We start from the raw sequence: 15,852 nt of genomic DNA, 5'->3' as shown, positions 1-15,852 counted from the left end.
GGCGTGAAGCCCACCCGAACACCCGAGGGGTCGGAGGATGCTGCTGCCGCAGTCACCGGTGTCGTTATCGCAGCAAAACGAGTCTTGGAAGGTTCGTTTCTCAGCTTTGTGGGCGGCCGTGGAGCCATTTCCATAGCGTGTTGTTAGAAGTCACAGTGCTGTGGATCCCTCGCTCCTGTTTCACTGCAGTGACCAGCCGCCAAGGTGCAGAGCTGACGGAGGAGCTCAGGCACAGCCGGGCAGAGCTTCACAGAGCACAAATTCCACCGTCCTCCGGCTCTTACACAGCACCGGCCCCACAAAGACAATTTACCATTTATGCAGACGCTAAAGCTTTGTTACTCTGTGCAAGGGAAACTGATGTCTCTGACCGAAAAAGCCATGACCACAGAAGTCTTAAATTAGGAAAGGAGAACTCGGTTCTCACCTCTCTCTGCCAGAGTTCTGGTGTGATGTTAGACAGATCGCTCAGCCTCTTTCATCATCAGAAAAACAGATAAAAGCAACTTCTTGGAAAATTAGACTGCAGAGTCTTTGGGACAGAGACTTTGCTTTTAGCCATGGTCAGAGCCTGTCACAGTCGGGCCCTGTACTTGGCTGGGAAATACAGACACCAAGGAACACAAAAATAATACGAAAAACTGGAATTAACTGCTTTGAAAAAAATCAGGATTGTGAGGAACTCATACTAGTTCTAAGAATTACTATGTATTTATAAAACTCAGGGTTTTTACTCTAGGAGTGCCCTGTTTTTTTCACAGGTTACAAGATCATGACCACCACCATTTCTTTTACAGCTCAGCCTTGGACCAGATAAAATGGTAATAGACCTCAGAGATCCAAATCGCCCCCGGTTCACGTTACAGGAGCTGCGAGATGTACTGCAAGAGCGTAACCAGCTGAAAGCTCAGCTTCTTGTGGTGCAAGAGGAGCTACAGTGCTATAAGAGGTATATTGTGAAGTGAGCAAAGAATTAATAACAATTACTTCTTGTCTGGGACACTTACCTGGTCAGAGTATTGCAGGTTGGAGCACCTAGACTGGGCTGGGCACTGTCCAGATGTATGAGAGATATCTGTGCTTCCAAGAGCCTACAAATGAGCAAAGAAAAATGAGGGGATGATGAAGTCTCTATGCAACATGATTTTAAAACTAAACTCCCTCTTATTCTGTGCAGTTTGCAGCCTGTTCCCGTTATTGCAGTGCTGTGAGCCTACATACAGTTACTCCCACTCCACATACAAGCTGGCTTCTCATGCAGATTAATTAATTTATGCAGTCACAGCAGTTGCACGTGTACTGTTCTTGTCTAGAGCCACACTACATACCAAAGAGCACGGGGGTTTCCACCTCAGCTTTAGTCAAAATTTCCTTCCTCCTCCAGCTTGCCATCAGGGACGCCAGCTTATCTACTGTTCCTTCGCTCCCACAGTGGTATGGCATTGATCTAAAAAGCAGAATATTAAGCCCTTTCATCATCATTCAAAGAGAAGCTGTGTGGTTTTTTTTAAGACTGCCAACAGATTGTTGTGTAAAGCTGCAAAACAAGTGCTTTCAGAGGATTTTGGTCTTTCTAGAAGGGACCAGCCTGGGACAATCAGTGTGAGCAAAAGGAGCTACAAATTCCTTCACCTCCAAGGGTGCTCTCCCCCAACCTCTGCCCCTCATCATCAGATTGCATTATAAACTACTTGGGGCAAGAAACTACTTCTTAATCTAGACAAAAAATATCCGATCATATTAGATTTCAGTTATCTCAGCAACAACCTCTTAGATACAGTAAGCTCGCCTTTTCCCTTTTTCCCTTGCCTGTAACAGGCAGGTTAAGCCAAGAAGTTAAAGTTAAATCCAAGAATTCAGTTGACAAACTGCTCGACAGCACTTCTCCCAGCACCGTGAGGCACCACTTCCCCAGCTCAGCTGCCTGCCTGTGCTCTGCCACCATTGCCATCAGTCTTGCTTTGATTTCCCAGCTGTTACACAGCTTATTACAGGCAAAGTTAAAAATTAACAGTGTGAAAGTTTCCCATTTTTGAGTGATTTAAATCACAGTGCTGTGCACCTAGAGAGCATGTCAAGGCTGCTTTTCAGTTCAAGGAATTCTGTGTAGTTATCTCCTCGTACAGCGTTACAGCTTAAGCCAAAAACCATCTTCCCTTTAAACATTCACATAAAATCCTAATTATAACTAAGGCCATAAAGAGTAGTTGTGCAGAGGAAGAGGATAAATATATCTTCTAGAACATCTTGTATATATTGGAAATAAGCTCTGTATAGCACAAGGTAATTGACATCCTCACAGAGAATGGCTTAGAAATGACTGATGATGTTTGGGGATTGCATTTTTAATCACAGATTCCAAGTAGAAGTTACGATGCAGATATTAGAGATCTGCAGTGTCACCAAACAGCTCATAGTCCTGTTTCTCTAAGAGGAGAATCTGCCTCAGAATTATCCCATGCCTGATTTCACACCAATTTCTAGATACTCTCCCGTATTTTTATTTGCAGGGCCCAGGCAAGTGTTGCTTAGCTACTTTTAGCCTTCAGCTACTGCAGTCACAAGCTCTGATCCACTCAGCTCTCAAGATGAATGAGGTCAGCTCAGGACAGTGAATTGGCACGCTGTGAAAACACAGCGCAGTACACAAGCTGGTAAAATCTAACCCGATTCCAAGCAGGGGAAACATCCCTTGGTAAAACAGAAGCTTTTGCCTAAAGTAGGCTGTTAACAACCTTGTAGAGTGTTGCAACACCAAAGTAAGATGTCAAAATACAGCTCAGGCAAAGGCTTTCTTTTCTCCTGTATAGGATGGAAAGAGGAACAGCCACCTGCCTTGCAGGGAAGCTGAGAATCTGCCCATCTGTTCCCAGCTGCGTGGTGTGAGCCTTCGTGGCTGCGCTGAAGGTGCCACAGATCCACCCATGCAGAATTCACCGCTTGTGTCTGCAGCCTACTGATATCTTTGGCCTCTTGCACAAATCCAACGTGTAATTACACTCCCCTTTCACTCCTGTTATGATTTGCCATTCTTCCTCTGTAGAGAGGTCAGCTCGTTACTTTTTTAGTGTTCTCATTAAAGCATAACCTAAGCAAAACTGCATTGCAGTATTTAAGGAAAATAAGAGCAATTCCTTACAAGAAATAGGCCAGGTTGCCATCCCTGTCCTGAGAACACCCGTTCACCCACATCCTAGGCTGCCTGGGGAAGGGGTTAACGTGGACAGCAATTCCACACTATGTACGAAACCACCAAAAATAAACAAAGCCACTTCTTTTCCCAGTGGGATCATCTCACAGAGAAAAGATCAAACTGAAGAACTGGAAAAAGAAGCCAGTGGCAGAAGCCCTGGTACCAGCAAAGACAGAGACGAGAAGACAATCATCAAACGGCTGTAAGTTTGTCTGCATTTTTTTTTTTGGCAGAATATGGGAGAATAGGGCATGCTTCATACTTAACAAATCCAGGGATGAATTCTGAACTTTGGCCTAGTTGGCTGGATATTGTTTTCTCCTCCTCTCTCTGTAAAATTAAAATGTGATAGAAAAATCCTTTCCTGTGGAAAAAGCACTCCCTGGGAACACAATCTCCACCCAGGCAAGCAGGGTGTCACTTTTTTTCTAGGAAAAATAAGCATTTCAGAGCAAAACTACGCGATACTCGCCTCCCCTGCGAGCGCGTTGGGACTCTGCGGTGGGAACACACCAGTTGTCCCCAGAGGTTTGTTGACATTGTATGAAGGAGCTGTATGCAGTGCCCACAAACTCAGGCTGCGTCCCTAACGGTCCCCAAAATGGCAGAGCACATTGACATGGCTATCTCACTGCATCTTCCCTCTTTTCCAGTTGTACATTGTTTCTTTTTTGTTGTCTTTTTTTTTAGGTTCTCTTTTAAACATGGAAAATGAGCATCCTCGGGAACTTAACCACTTCTGTTCAGAAATGGCACTGACAAGAGCCTCTGAAGTGTTAGGGGGAGTCAATGATTGAAAGAAAAAGCATCACTCTTACTGTAGAGAATAATCAATCTCATAAGAATCCTGTTGTATAATATTCTTTCAGAATAGATTTTACTTTGCTTTTTTAGAAACTGTTTTGAGAGACACTTTTTGTATTTCTGAGATTCTGGCCAGACATTATCCACACGTGGAGAATAAATGTTTATACAAAGGTGGTTTTTATTCTTATTAAAAGAGCCTGTCATGATCTGTACTACCACTGATTTATCCTGCCCAGCTATCAAAATGCTCAGGCCAAATGATTTTGCAAGATGAAGATCTTTTTAAGATGTGTCATTCACAAGTGCATTCATAGAGAAGAACCCATTCAGACTGCAGTCCCCACTGCTCTTAGATGGAAAGTAATTCTCTTACACACAACTGCCTGAAGAAAACCCCAGCCTTGCTTTTTGTTCTGAGTCTGTCTTTGCATTAGATGGGTGATACAGGGGCAGCAGCAGGCAGAAGCCTGGCACACCCTGCCCCTACCCAAGGAAGATGCAGTTGGGCTGTGACAACAGAAGCCCTGCACACACAGGAGCAGATGTTTGGGGTCGAGATGAAAGATGGTGGAGAAGAGCACAGCAAGGGAAAAAAAGCTGCTGCATCGTGCTCTGCCCACATGAAGGGCTGATGTTTTTTCAGAGGTGCAGACCTGCTCAAACTGGAACAGTGTGATTTCAACAATTTGTGCAGCAATCTGGGCACCAGGCATTTCATTTCTGCCAGCTAAAGGCCTCCTGTGGTAGACAGTTGTATTTTTCATAAGCTCTGTTCTTTCACTCAACTGTCACAAGCTGTGTATTAGCCCAAGTAATGAGATTTATCACTAGTGGAAGTATATAGGGCAAACTGGAGTACAAAAGAAGCCTGAAAGATACCAATTAGGTTCCACATTTAGAAAATGAGAATTTCCAGAGCAGAAAAATCTGAACAGACATAAAAGGAGCAGTGACAGGTATCAAACCATGATCTTACTCTCTTCAGAAGTGAAAGCAGGCTCTGAAATCTTTTGATACAGTAGCAGCCTGAAAAAATATAGGACACCTCACACATGTGCTCAGATGCACAATGCAAAGGTGGCTGAGCAGAAGGCAGAACTGGTCTCCTTTCAGAGAGAATTTGTTAGCAGCTCTACCTTAGCAAGGCAGCATCAAAGATGTTTGAACTAAGCAAGGTGGTGTAGCCAGGGCACAGAACTGCTAAAGTCATTTTGCCATCTTCAAAATGTCAGTAAGTCTTGGCCATGTCCCTGCAGTGTATTTTCTAGAGCATGGCAGCAGGGAAGGAAGTTACTGCATTTCCTCAGCAGAGGCTTTGTGTTTAGAGAAAAGCAAACAAAAAAGAAACAATCATGCAACAGCCAGGGAACAACTCTGAGCTGGAAAGAGATGTTTATGTGTGCTCTGAACTCCATCCTCTTCTGTGGTTTATCCAAGGATCTATTTTCCAACCTCCTTTAAAAAGGGAAGGAGGGAGAATTATAACAAATCCCCAAAACACACTCATCACTCTATTAAGTCTTAATGAAACAACTTCAGGTAATAAACTGATAAACTGCACAGATTACACCGAGCTGTGCAAAAGTAACAACCTGTCACAGAGACACAGAAGACTAACTTAGCCCTAGGCCACTCTGCAGTTAGTTGAAGGAATCAATAATGAAAGCTGCAATTATTCTTTTCAGTTTACCATTTAACATGTTCTTTATTTAAAAAAAAAAAAAAAGAGGTGGGAGTTCAGCAGTTACAGCAGACAGGAGAACACCTCAACCTTTTTGGGTTAATCTTTTTGTGGAACCATCACAATTACATCCCCTCTGGTGCCAAGTGAGCTACACAGCTTCTCTCTCTCTCAAAATAAGAGCAAATTCCTTGGCTATGGCTACAACAGAAGAGGCTCCAGTCCTGTTAGAGCAACCCCGTCACCTCTGGCAGAGCCACGGGAGCCTGACAAAAGTTGAGCTCCCAGCCCAAGAGCATCTTTCCTTGCAAAGTGCTTTACAGCTTGTTAGAAAGTGAAAACTTCCTGTAAGGCACAGGGATAAAAACCCAAATGGCAGGTTTCTGTGAAAAGCATTTCAGTTCCTAGAAAAGTAAAGGATCCATACTCAGTGCAACATCAGCTTTATTACCATCTTCCGATGCAGTGCTACTTCATTACCAGTTAAGTGTTTCAGAGAAGACATTTTTTAAATGTAAATAGGGAGAGATCTTCCCCCTTTCTTGTTTACAAAAGTGATGCTGAAGAACAGAGGTTTTAAGCTATTTGACCTGATAGAGAACAAGCAAGTGTTTAAATAAAAACAAAAAAAGAAGCATTTTATTCCAATTTTGACTTCAGGAAAGTTCTTTAGTAAAACAGGATACTGTACACTGCTGTAGTCTCTCTTACTGAGAGCAGAGAAAAATGAGTGCTAACTCAACTGAGTGAGCCAACAAAGCTTACCTGTAACTCAGTACCTGTAAGGTAACAGGTCTCCAGTTAACTCTTCAGAAATGGTGAAGATACACAGGCTGTCTCTGATGAGCTTGCCTTGTGTTAAGTGATAAATAATATAAAGCATTATCATTTTCACAGCTTTCTTTCAAAATGCTAACGATCTGCAGTGGAGACAGGTACTATAGCAGCCACTTCATCAATAATAAATATATTCTTTATTTTTACAGAGACATTGTCTTCAAGTTTTTAATTTAAAAAATACATCACTAAGCCACCTCTCTTGCTGCTGGAGCGTACAACCAGGATGTTGTTGCTATTTGACCTATCACATAGGCAAGCATATAAGATTGTCCTAGAGGGCAACAGCTGGAACAGCAGCAGCTTTCAAAACATGAGGAACAGGAGACGTTAACAGAGCCACCGATCCCTTGCTGACATCTTCCAGCAGCAAGTGTGGCTGATGGCTCACAGCCATTTTCATCTACACACATGCCAAGCCTGCCTTGGCAAAAATTCCAACTGGTAAGAATTCATCTTTAACATAAAGGACCTGCATTGTATTGCCTGCCTATATCACAGATTTGGTTCTCCAACACTTAACATTACAAACATCCACAAGATGCTAAGCACTCAACTCCCGTTTAAGACAGTGGGACCAGACCATGCTGGACAGACCTACAGGACCAGGCAATAAGGAATCTACTTTCTTCATTGCATGAACTCCACCATTACAGTTTGAAGCTGCATATGAAGATGACTCCTATTTTTTGCAACCGCTATGCTCTACTTCAAGCATTCACAGTAAATAAATAGCTTCTGATGTGGCTAATTAGCATAGGAAGGTAATAAAAAAGTTTTTGGAGAGAGCTTTTTCTTCTTTAAAATCCTCTGGGAGACACCTCCAACAATCAGCCATCAACTATAAAAAGGTACCATCTTAAATTTTAGAAATTAAGTAATGTCAAACATTGATTCTCACTGTGAAGTTCTATCTTCAAATTTCTCATCATTACCAACCCAGTTTATCAAAATCCATCCTCATTTGGCTTGGAGTCATTTCTCTGAAGAAAGCAGCTAATTTGACCACCATTTCCCTCAGCACCAGTGCTTTTAAAGTTCCCTGCCAATGTGAGATACGACACTGGAAAAACTGGATTCCTACCACAAATTATTTGAGAACAGTAGTAGCATCCATCTCGGCTTTGCCTGTCAGCACTGGGTTGTAAAAAAAAAAAACTGTCTGACAAGCAGTCAAGCCATTGGATGTACGAGTCAGAGTACAGAAGCACATCTGCTGTCACAAAGCTAATGCCAAGTTCATCACCCCACAAAGTGGAGCATGAGATTTCATTGCAAAAGCAGAAGCACAACCCAAGTGATTCAGTTTCTGTGCAAGTTTTTGACTGCATGCTCAAGTGGCACTGGGCACTACGTCGAAGTATTCAAATTTTAGGGGGGGTTTCCTTTTATGATATGAAAGTTTTGGCAATCTAAGATCAATTATTTGAGCCTGCCTGGAAAACTGTAATAGGTATTTAAATACTGCAAAGCAAAAAGGTATTTTTTAAGGAGCTCAGAACACCATAAGCAGTTCACTAAGAAAGCTGAGGGAAGTGAGGACGGGGTGGGGAGGGGGGAAATCCACTGACTCCTTGTAGAGCACTCAGTCCAAAAAAACCAAGAAAAAACCCCAAACGAAGGAGAATAATTAGTGTTTCAGCCACGGATGAGCTTCAATGGAAGCTTTGCTTCTGTCTCCATAATCGTACAACAGTTCTTCACCTGCTTTAATGTCTCTGGAAGCTATCAGTATGAGATGAGGCACACCATCAATGTCATGAAGCTTTGTCTGACAATTGCCACATTTGCTGTGATTAATCAGTCTTCCCAGACGATTAGTTTCTTTTGTAGCATCAACACTGAAAGAACAAGAACAGAATGCAGGATTGCTGCATATCATGCAGTCACATTTGTGGACAAAAACACAAGCTGAGATCTGATAAAGAATGGGAAATCCACACAAGGCTTGAAAAATGAAGGAAAATCAGAACATTGCAGAATATTCATATAATTAAACAGACAGCACATAACCTGGCAATGCAGGTAAACTAAAGCAATTCTGGGAGATTTTTGAGTTAAGCCCAGAAAACTGATAACTTTGGATTATGTTTGTGAGCTGCCTCAACTGTTCATGAGGAATAGCAGAATCCAGATGTAGAACACCACCAGAAGGGCTTGATACCTTAAATACCCTCCCCGCCAAGAAAGCTGCGTCCAAGCTAAGTAGTATCCACTGAGAAAGCCAGCAAGAGTCTCTACTCACACAGAAGGCTGAGAATGTCTAAATGTTACATGCCCAACTTCCAGAGACCTGGACACTAAAGCTCTAGTGCCCCTCATTGCACAAAGAATTGTTAAGGCAGCTACCATTATGGCATCTAGACTGCAAGTTAGATACTTAGAATACAAGGCACTTCAAGGTAATTTATATATAGGTGAAATGACCCACACTTCAGTGTTCAGTAACATCAAGGAGGAAAGAACGTAGTCTGAGTAGTTGCTTTGAGAGAAATGGAGTTTGGGGCAAATGACAGCAAATAGAGTGATAAAGCATTAAAACCACAACAAGCATGCACATAGGGTGGGTGTCAGGTACTAGAGAAAGAAGGACACCCAGTCAAAGACAGTTGAAGGAAATGTTTCTTTTACAGTGAGTTTGCCCACAAAAAAAGAGAAGCCCTTGCAACTCAGGAAAAGCAGTTAATTTTACAAGAGAATAAATTGAGGGAGAAGTCCATGGCAGAGTTAGAATTCTCACCCAAGCAGATACAATAGTGCTCCAGAAAGATTTCCTAATTCATGGTTCCCATTTAAAAAAAAACATTGCATGAAAAGAAGAAAAGACTTAGCAGCATTCAAAGCCTCTATCACTCAACTATCACACTTAAGGGAAGAGAAGCTTACCAGTACGTTTTGCTGAGGTACTGAAAATAGTACATGTAGCAGCCTGTGGATGGATCTTGAGCATACACAGCTTCTCGCTTTTTAGCATCAGTGATCTCTATGAGATCCCCATGATATTCAACTACAAATTCTCCTCGATTAAAATGTTTAGTAGCAATTACTCCTCTCCCTTTGCCATCAATGTAATCAATCTGTTGAGTTGAAAAGAAAATCAGCTGGGAAATTAAAAAGTATTTACATGATTGCAAATATGCTCTTTACTAGGAAATGAGTGATTTGTCATTAAGAAAATGCCACAGCAGAGTATTTGTGTGTATTGCAGAACCACAATGCACAGCACTGTGGAAGAAACACAGGAGGAGTTTGGGACACACTCGAGGAGTTAACAAGTATTTTGATCCAAAGTCTTCTAATGAAAGAGCTAAGAATTACTTTAAATAAAAACCATACACAGAGAAGAGTTATCTGTTTTTTCTTTTAAACTACCCAGCAGCTGAGGCAGGAAGCTTTTCCATTTCAGGTGCACCAGCATCATTAGCATGCACAGGTTAAAAAGCTACAGGAACAGAAAGACTGATCGCAGAAGCTACATTTATCACCCACCAGCATTCTTTATTATTCCTGCCTGCCCCTGTAAATTGGACAACTCCAAGAAAGTTTTCCCATCACTGTCATAGATGTGATGGTGTTAACTGCAGGCTCCTGCCCTTTCCCCCGTCAGAATCACAGCTCTTCTGCATTTCCAGGAGCCATTTCTGCTTTAAATTCTAAAAAGGGTGATCAGAGTAACCTAAATGGTAAGCACCTGGTCCCAATAACTAGCATTTGCTAACAGTGGGAGGAAAACCAGGACAACCCATTATCCCAAGTGCCATAATGAAGACCCATAGTGACTGGTTGTAACCAGGCTAAGAGAATTTGTTACCATGCAGACAGTGTATATGGGTGTTACCTTTAAAACATACAACAATTAAGATGCTGTATCTAACCCCATTTCTGGAAGCTAACCCAAGAAATGAGATACTAAGGGGAGCAAGTGCATTTTCAGTAAAGACTATAAAGGCCCCTCAGTACTTATGACTGAGGCTGCACATACATATGCTTCAGAGCCAAATATTGCCCAACCAAAAGGAAAGATTGTGCTCCAGTTCTGCTGCACTTTCATCTTACTATCAAGGAACTGCAGCAGTTCTGAGACTCAGTTCTACTACTTTCTGCTTAAACAGATTAACAGCAAGATCCTGTATAAACAGTACATGGCTACTCGGGTTGGCATTGCAGTTACCTTCATTCCTTCTTCTTTCCCACTTGTAATTAGCTCATTTATTTTTCTCCTCTCCTCAGTCTGCAGAAGAAACGAGGACAAATAAAACCCCAGTATTATTCATGGTTTTTGCAGCTTATTCTATAGCTAAAAGGAAATGATTAGCCAGTGACACTCATTTTCCCAAATGACCCCATATTTCTAGCAAAACTGAATGGTACAGAGACAGACTTCTGCCCCTCAAAATATATAAACAGCTTGACTCTATTTGAGAAGAACAGGATCAGCATTTCCAAATTTTAAGAATGGTCTTAACAATACTTCCAGTGCACATTCATATTTGGACAACTGGAAACCATTTACAGATAGTTATGCAGTTCCTCAAATGCTCAATTAACTGGAAATGTTGTAAGTAATGTTATTTTAACAAGAAGCACTACCTCCAATTCAGATTTGCTCTTCCTGGAACTTCTTCTAACTGGGTAATAATCTGTCACTTTTCGATTTGGTGTTCTTCCTTGTGTTCTAAGGGAAAAGAAAAAACAGAGAACGCACGTATTTCAGACTGTTTGTGAAGTTTCACCTCTAGGACAGAGATATCTGTAAGAAAATTTTATTTTTAACTTGGTATCTTGAAAGATGATTAACATGAATCAAGGTTTCTTATCAGTACTCTTCCCTTCAAGCCAAAAGGCAGATCTCCTTTTCTTCCCCATACTATTTCCATTGCTTTAGTACTAATTCTTTAACACCAAGAACAAGATGCCATTGGAAACCAACTGAAGGTCACATTACAAGTCTGAAGCCCCCTGCGTGCCTTGCCAGAAGGCACTCTGAAATGTAGGTCATGAAAACTACTTGGCAAGGAATCTGTTAATGTTAGGTCACATTACTCTGATATCATGAGAAAGAGTATCAGCTCAGCCAGGAAGCCTTCAACTGTAATTAATATTCTGTTTCTGACATGATACATTCTATTTGTCCACAGAAAAGTAGGTCTTAATGGCTCATTAATTTATTTATCTATAGGTGATTCACTTGAAATAAAATACATTAGCCTTGCTTTCAAGAAAAACAAAAGTCCTCTGTAAGGCAGATACATACTTCGGGTGCTAGTTTGTATTTTCAAACATATTATTCTTGAGAAAACAAAGATGTCTCCTTTAAGATTTGTTCTGCCCAATGTAACCATTTGCTTTAAAAAAAAGCAACAAAACAAGAATAACATTAATTACAGGTCTGATTGTAGCTCCTGGAGGAAAAATGCAGATCAAAACCTCCTGGTGCAAAAGGACACACAGAAGAAAAGCTTTTACAATTCCACAAGTCACTTACTTTCTCCTTGGTCCACGTTTTGCTTTAACCATCTTTTTCTGAGCTGGCTTTGCAATGGCCTCATCAGCACACTCTGAAGGCAGGGGCGTCTTTTGAGCTTCTACAGTTTCTTGGTTTTGATCAGAGGAGGGCAACGACGTATTGCAGTCACTTTCTTTATCTTTCTGGTCTTCTGGTTTCATAGCACCTTCAATTATATTGCCACCATTCTTTTTTTCTGGTGACAGGAAAAAAAAGTAAGGCTCTGACCTTAGGATCATCTATATCAGAGTGCTTTAAATTAATTCCAATGGTTTCTAGTCCAAGTTTCTAGTTCTGTCAAACAGGAGAAAGAGGAAGGGAATATACAACCTCTTTCTGCTAGAACCCAGATAGGCTGTTACGCAACTTTTGAGTAGTCATTGCTCCAGTGCACATGGTACAGAGGGAGGGGTGAGCAAAGAAAGGGAAAGGGTAAAACAGAGCCCAAGTACTTTGTCACATTTGGTTTGTGACTCAGAGTCCTCCAAACCTGAACGTGCAGCACTTCCAGTGCAGGGTTTGAGACAACTGCACAGTTTGTCTCTCAGTGCATCTGGCATAATTAATTATCAAGTTGCCACAAGGTAATGGACATCCTGCACCAAGAGGGAGATGAAGCCTCTCTGGATCCTGCAGATCAGGAGCTGCAGATGCTGGTACCAAATGGCCAACACCACTCAAAATCCACAGGAGCTAAAGGGATGGCACTTACAAGAAGTCTGCCCCACACACAATCAACATTTTCTTGGTTGCATGTGTCCTACCTTGATACGACCACATCCTCCTCCTCAGCCAACTCATTCAGAGGTAGGAGAGCATGGCTTAAAGTTGAATAAAGTTTCTAATTAAAGCAAATCACCAGGTTTAACAGTCCCATCTGCTGAGACAGATGCTTCAATCTCACTGGAGAAATCCAGCACAGCTGCAAAGCTACAGCAGTGGGACAAGCTAAAGCCATCTTCACTTCCTTGTCAAAACTGGGGAGCTAAATAAGGAGCTAAAGGCCCCAGGTTTGCAGAAAACCTGACACTCCCTGTGTTGAGTAGAACTTAAAATACCTGTTTGCTAAAAGTGTTTGCATCAGTGGTTTGACAAATTACCAAGGTTATTACATGCACCTTTAAACATAAGCCAGCGTTCCTCCCCCCCTCCATAAACTTGCAGAACATTCCCATTTCCAGTCACTACAATGAAGCATCCATGAAGCCTGGCACTGGCAATCAGCACCCACAATCTGTGCTCCTCCTTCTCACTGCCTCTACTTCATCCTGAACATTTAAGAAATTTTTCTTCTTCTACCAGTACCTCTGCCTCACGCCTGACTTGACTTTGAGTTGCCTTTATATAAATTACTATAAAGTAGTCAAATTATAGACTAAACCAGTTTTAGGTAATAAAACAGACAAAAAAAAAAATTAGATAAATTGTCAAACACTGACCTGAAGAAGCAGAGTCATAACAGAATTCCAGGGAGGGCACATTGACAACACAAGCATTAGCTTTTTATATCCAGAGAGACGATACAAACATAGCCAAACAAAAAAAAAAGAGGAAAAATGGCCTGCTAAACCTGTGACCTACGTTTTGAAAAGGATAAGGACACCCTCATCTTTGTAGAGTCCCAGTTTGCCAATGGAATTGTAGGACTGGGAAAGCAACTGGGCCAGGGGAGCTGCCTGACCTTCTTGACTGTGTATTAAAGTTTTCAGACTGGGGGTGGGGGGAGCACATTTAACCAGGCAAACAATCCAAAGATCAATCTTACCATCTCCTTTCCTGTAGGTTTCTTTTCGTGTTTTGCCCTGACGTTTCACGTCGCGATACATGACAGAGTTTTCTTCTTGAAGAGGGGGACGAGCACCAGGAGTTTTGTTAGGATTCAGGTAGCTGTAGATTTTGGATTGACAAACGAACACATTCTCCTAAAACAGACCCACACAAAAATCAGTACATCACAGAGATGCCAGGAACCTCACAAGTTGGCATCCACCACAGGCTGCAAAGACCAGGGCTGACTGTGCTAATGCAAATTACGCTGCTTTAATGCACCATCCTTGTTGCTGTTGCTATTTCTACTAAGTGAAAACATAACAGTGGTAAGGACTCAGAGTACTTTATTAATGCAAACTCACAGTTCAAGAGGACTTGCATATGAAATGTGGCAGGATGGGGTAGTCATAACTAACTCCAGAGTTCATACTGTGAAGCACAGGGTAGAAGCTGGTGCTAAAAAATAAACAAACCCCCCAAAAAAACCCCAACCCTGAACTTCTCAGAAGGAAGGCAGCCTCAAAGAGTGCAAGCCAAAAAAAAAATACAAGTAACACAGCAAAAATTGCCCAAGCCTAGAAGATACCCCTCATAGCCAGAGAGGTGTGAGCTTAAGGGAACACTCTCATGAGGTGTCAAATGTTACTGCAGTTAATTATACGCTCTACTGAGCGACACAGAGGACAGCAATCAGTTTTGCACAGTCTACCTGGGGTGACACCTCTCAGTGAAGCCTGGGAGATAACTAACACTATCTTTTCACCCGTTACGCTTCGCAAAATAAAGCGTAAGAGTCGTTCATGGCAAAATAAACATCAGAGTCTACGCAAAGCGCCTACACCCAGCCAGGAACGTGGTAAAACCCTCTGGCACGGTCAGACACCACAGAGACTGGGATTTGTACACTGCCTTGGGCTCCAAGAACATCAACAGTGAGCAGGATCAAATTCAGCAAAGTTGGGTGGATTCGTGCCACCTTTGCTTTTGCAGCCACCTGCCAGCTCGCCAAGTGGGACTGTGTATGTAGGGCACACAGATTTCGACTGTGAAATCTCACCCTGTGGATAAGCAAATGCCACTTGGCTGGAATGAGTTGGTCTTGGCTATAGTTTGGCTCAACTAAAAGCAACTTTCAGACATTTTAAGCCAGTTAAAACAACAAAAACACGCATCCATCTTTTCAGAAAGGCACACAAAGGTTCCCATTGGTTAAAAAAAGCTCAAATATAGATGATAAAACAAATACTGCAGTATATGTAGTCACACAAACGCTAAAAAATATAAACAAAGCACACAGTAGAATACATAGGATAATTTTAATAATTAACATAATAATGAGTAACAAGCTTAACATGTACATAATTCACACACAAAATAAGACCAGTTAAAGGCTCAAATCTTAATCCACAAATAAATTTTACTAACAATTAAGATTACAGTAGAACAGCCTGAGAAAAAGCAAGTTGGTTAGACAACCTTTGACCCCTAATATTTCTGAAAGGTCTATCGAATAAAAGACTTGCTTATTTAAAAAACTGGGGCTTTTAAAGGATGAAATACTATGAAAACACTCAATTTTAACAACTGCAAGCAGCGAACCTCGTGCTGCAAATTCTCAAGATTTAGCAAAGAGTTTAAATAATGGGCATTTCCAGAGAGAGCCAGAAGCTGTGAACTGCAGCAATCCACCTGCCAGCAGAGCTTTCTAGCTTTGAATACACCATTAACAGGAAACCAACAACTATTTTTCCATCGTAGCTTCCTTCCCTCATTCCCAGCTCCCTGCCCGCTGCGCTTTTGGCACTACTGAGACGCGGCTGCCACGTCTTTGTCTGTGCCAGGCTCGAGCCCCTGGAGAGCAGAGGGTTTCTCAGCACAGCAGAGCACACGAAGGGCTGCTGAGGAGCTCTGGGATTTGATGCAATAGCCACAATTATTTCCACGGAGGGTTAAACACGAAGTGACTGTCAAGCTCCGGCCAACTGCCTGTCACAGAAGGACAGGGGGGAAGATGGCACGGAGGGAGGGATGGCCGAGCCTGGGGCCTGGCTGCTGGCT

The 15,852-nt window shown here is 42.0% G+C and overlaps 2 protein-coding genes across 2 annotated transcripts; one reads left to right on the top strand and one right to left on the bottom strand.

The window, feature by feature from the left end:
* Positions 1–37: 37 nt before the first annotated feature.
* Positions 38–3,908, top strand: RILPL2 (Rab interacting lysosomal protein like 2). Its single transcript, XM_010168754.1, has 4 exons — positions 38–91; positions 798–949; positions 3,285–3,395; positions 3,884–3,908. The coding sequence occupies exons 1-4, from the start codon at positions 38–40 to the stop codon at positions 3,906–3,908; spliced, it is 342 nt and encodes a 113-aa protein (XP_010167056.1).
* Positions 3,909–8,148: 4,240 nt separating this feature from the next.
* KMT5A (lysine methyltransferase 5A) lies at positions 8,149–13,946 on the bottom strand (the record flags this gene model as incomplete). Its single annotated transcript, XM_010168753.1, has 6 exons — positions 8,149–8,359; positions 9,405–9,595; positions 10,690–10,749; positions 11,109–11,193; positions 12,004–12,220; positions 13,790–13,946. Coding segments are annotated over 6 exons (921 nt in total), but the record flags the coding sequence as incomplete, so codon positions are not given.
* Between the last annotated feature and the right edge of the window lie 1,906 nt (positions 13,947–15,852).

This window comes from Antrostomus carolinensis, unplaced genomic scaffold, assembly GCF_000700745.2.
Source record: "Antrostomus carolinensis isolate BGI_N321 unplaced genomic scaffold, ASM70074v2 Scaffold49485, whole genome shotgun sequence".
Lineage (NCBI taxonomy): Eukaryota > Metazoa > Chordata > Aves > Caprimulgiformes > Caprimulgidae > Antrostomus > Antrostomus carolinensis.
The sequence above is the reverse complement of the archived record's forward strand: the minus strand, read 5'-3'. Positions and strand labels throughout refer to the sequence as shown.

Bases quoted from the DNA above. Each gene is read 5' to 3' on its own strand.
- RILPL2 (XM_010168754.1), top strand. From the start codon at position 38: ATGCTGCTGCCGCAGTCACCGGTGTCGTTATCGCAGCAAAACGAGTCT. The intron at 950-3,284 runs GTATATTGTGAA...TTCTTTTCCCAG, and splicing joins GAGCTACAGTGCTATAAGAG to TGGGATCATCTCACAGAGAA. The intron at 3,396-3,883 runs GTAAGTTTGTCT...CTTTTTTTTTAG, and splicing joins AAGACAATCATCAAACGGCT to GTTCTCTTTTAAACATGGAA.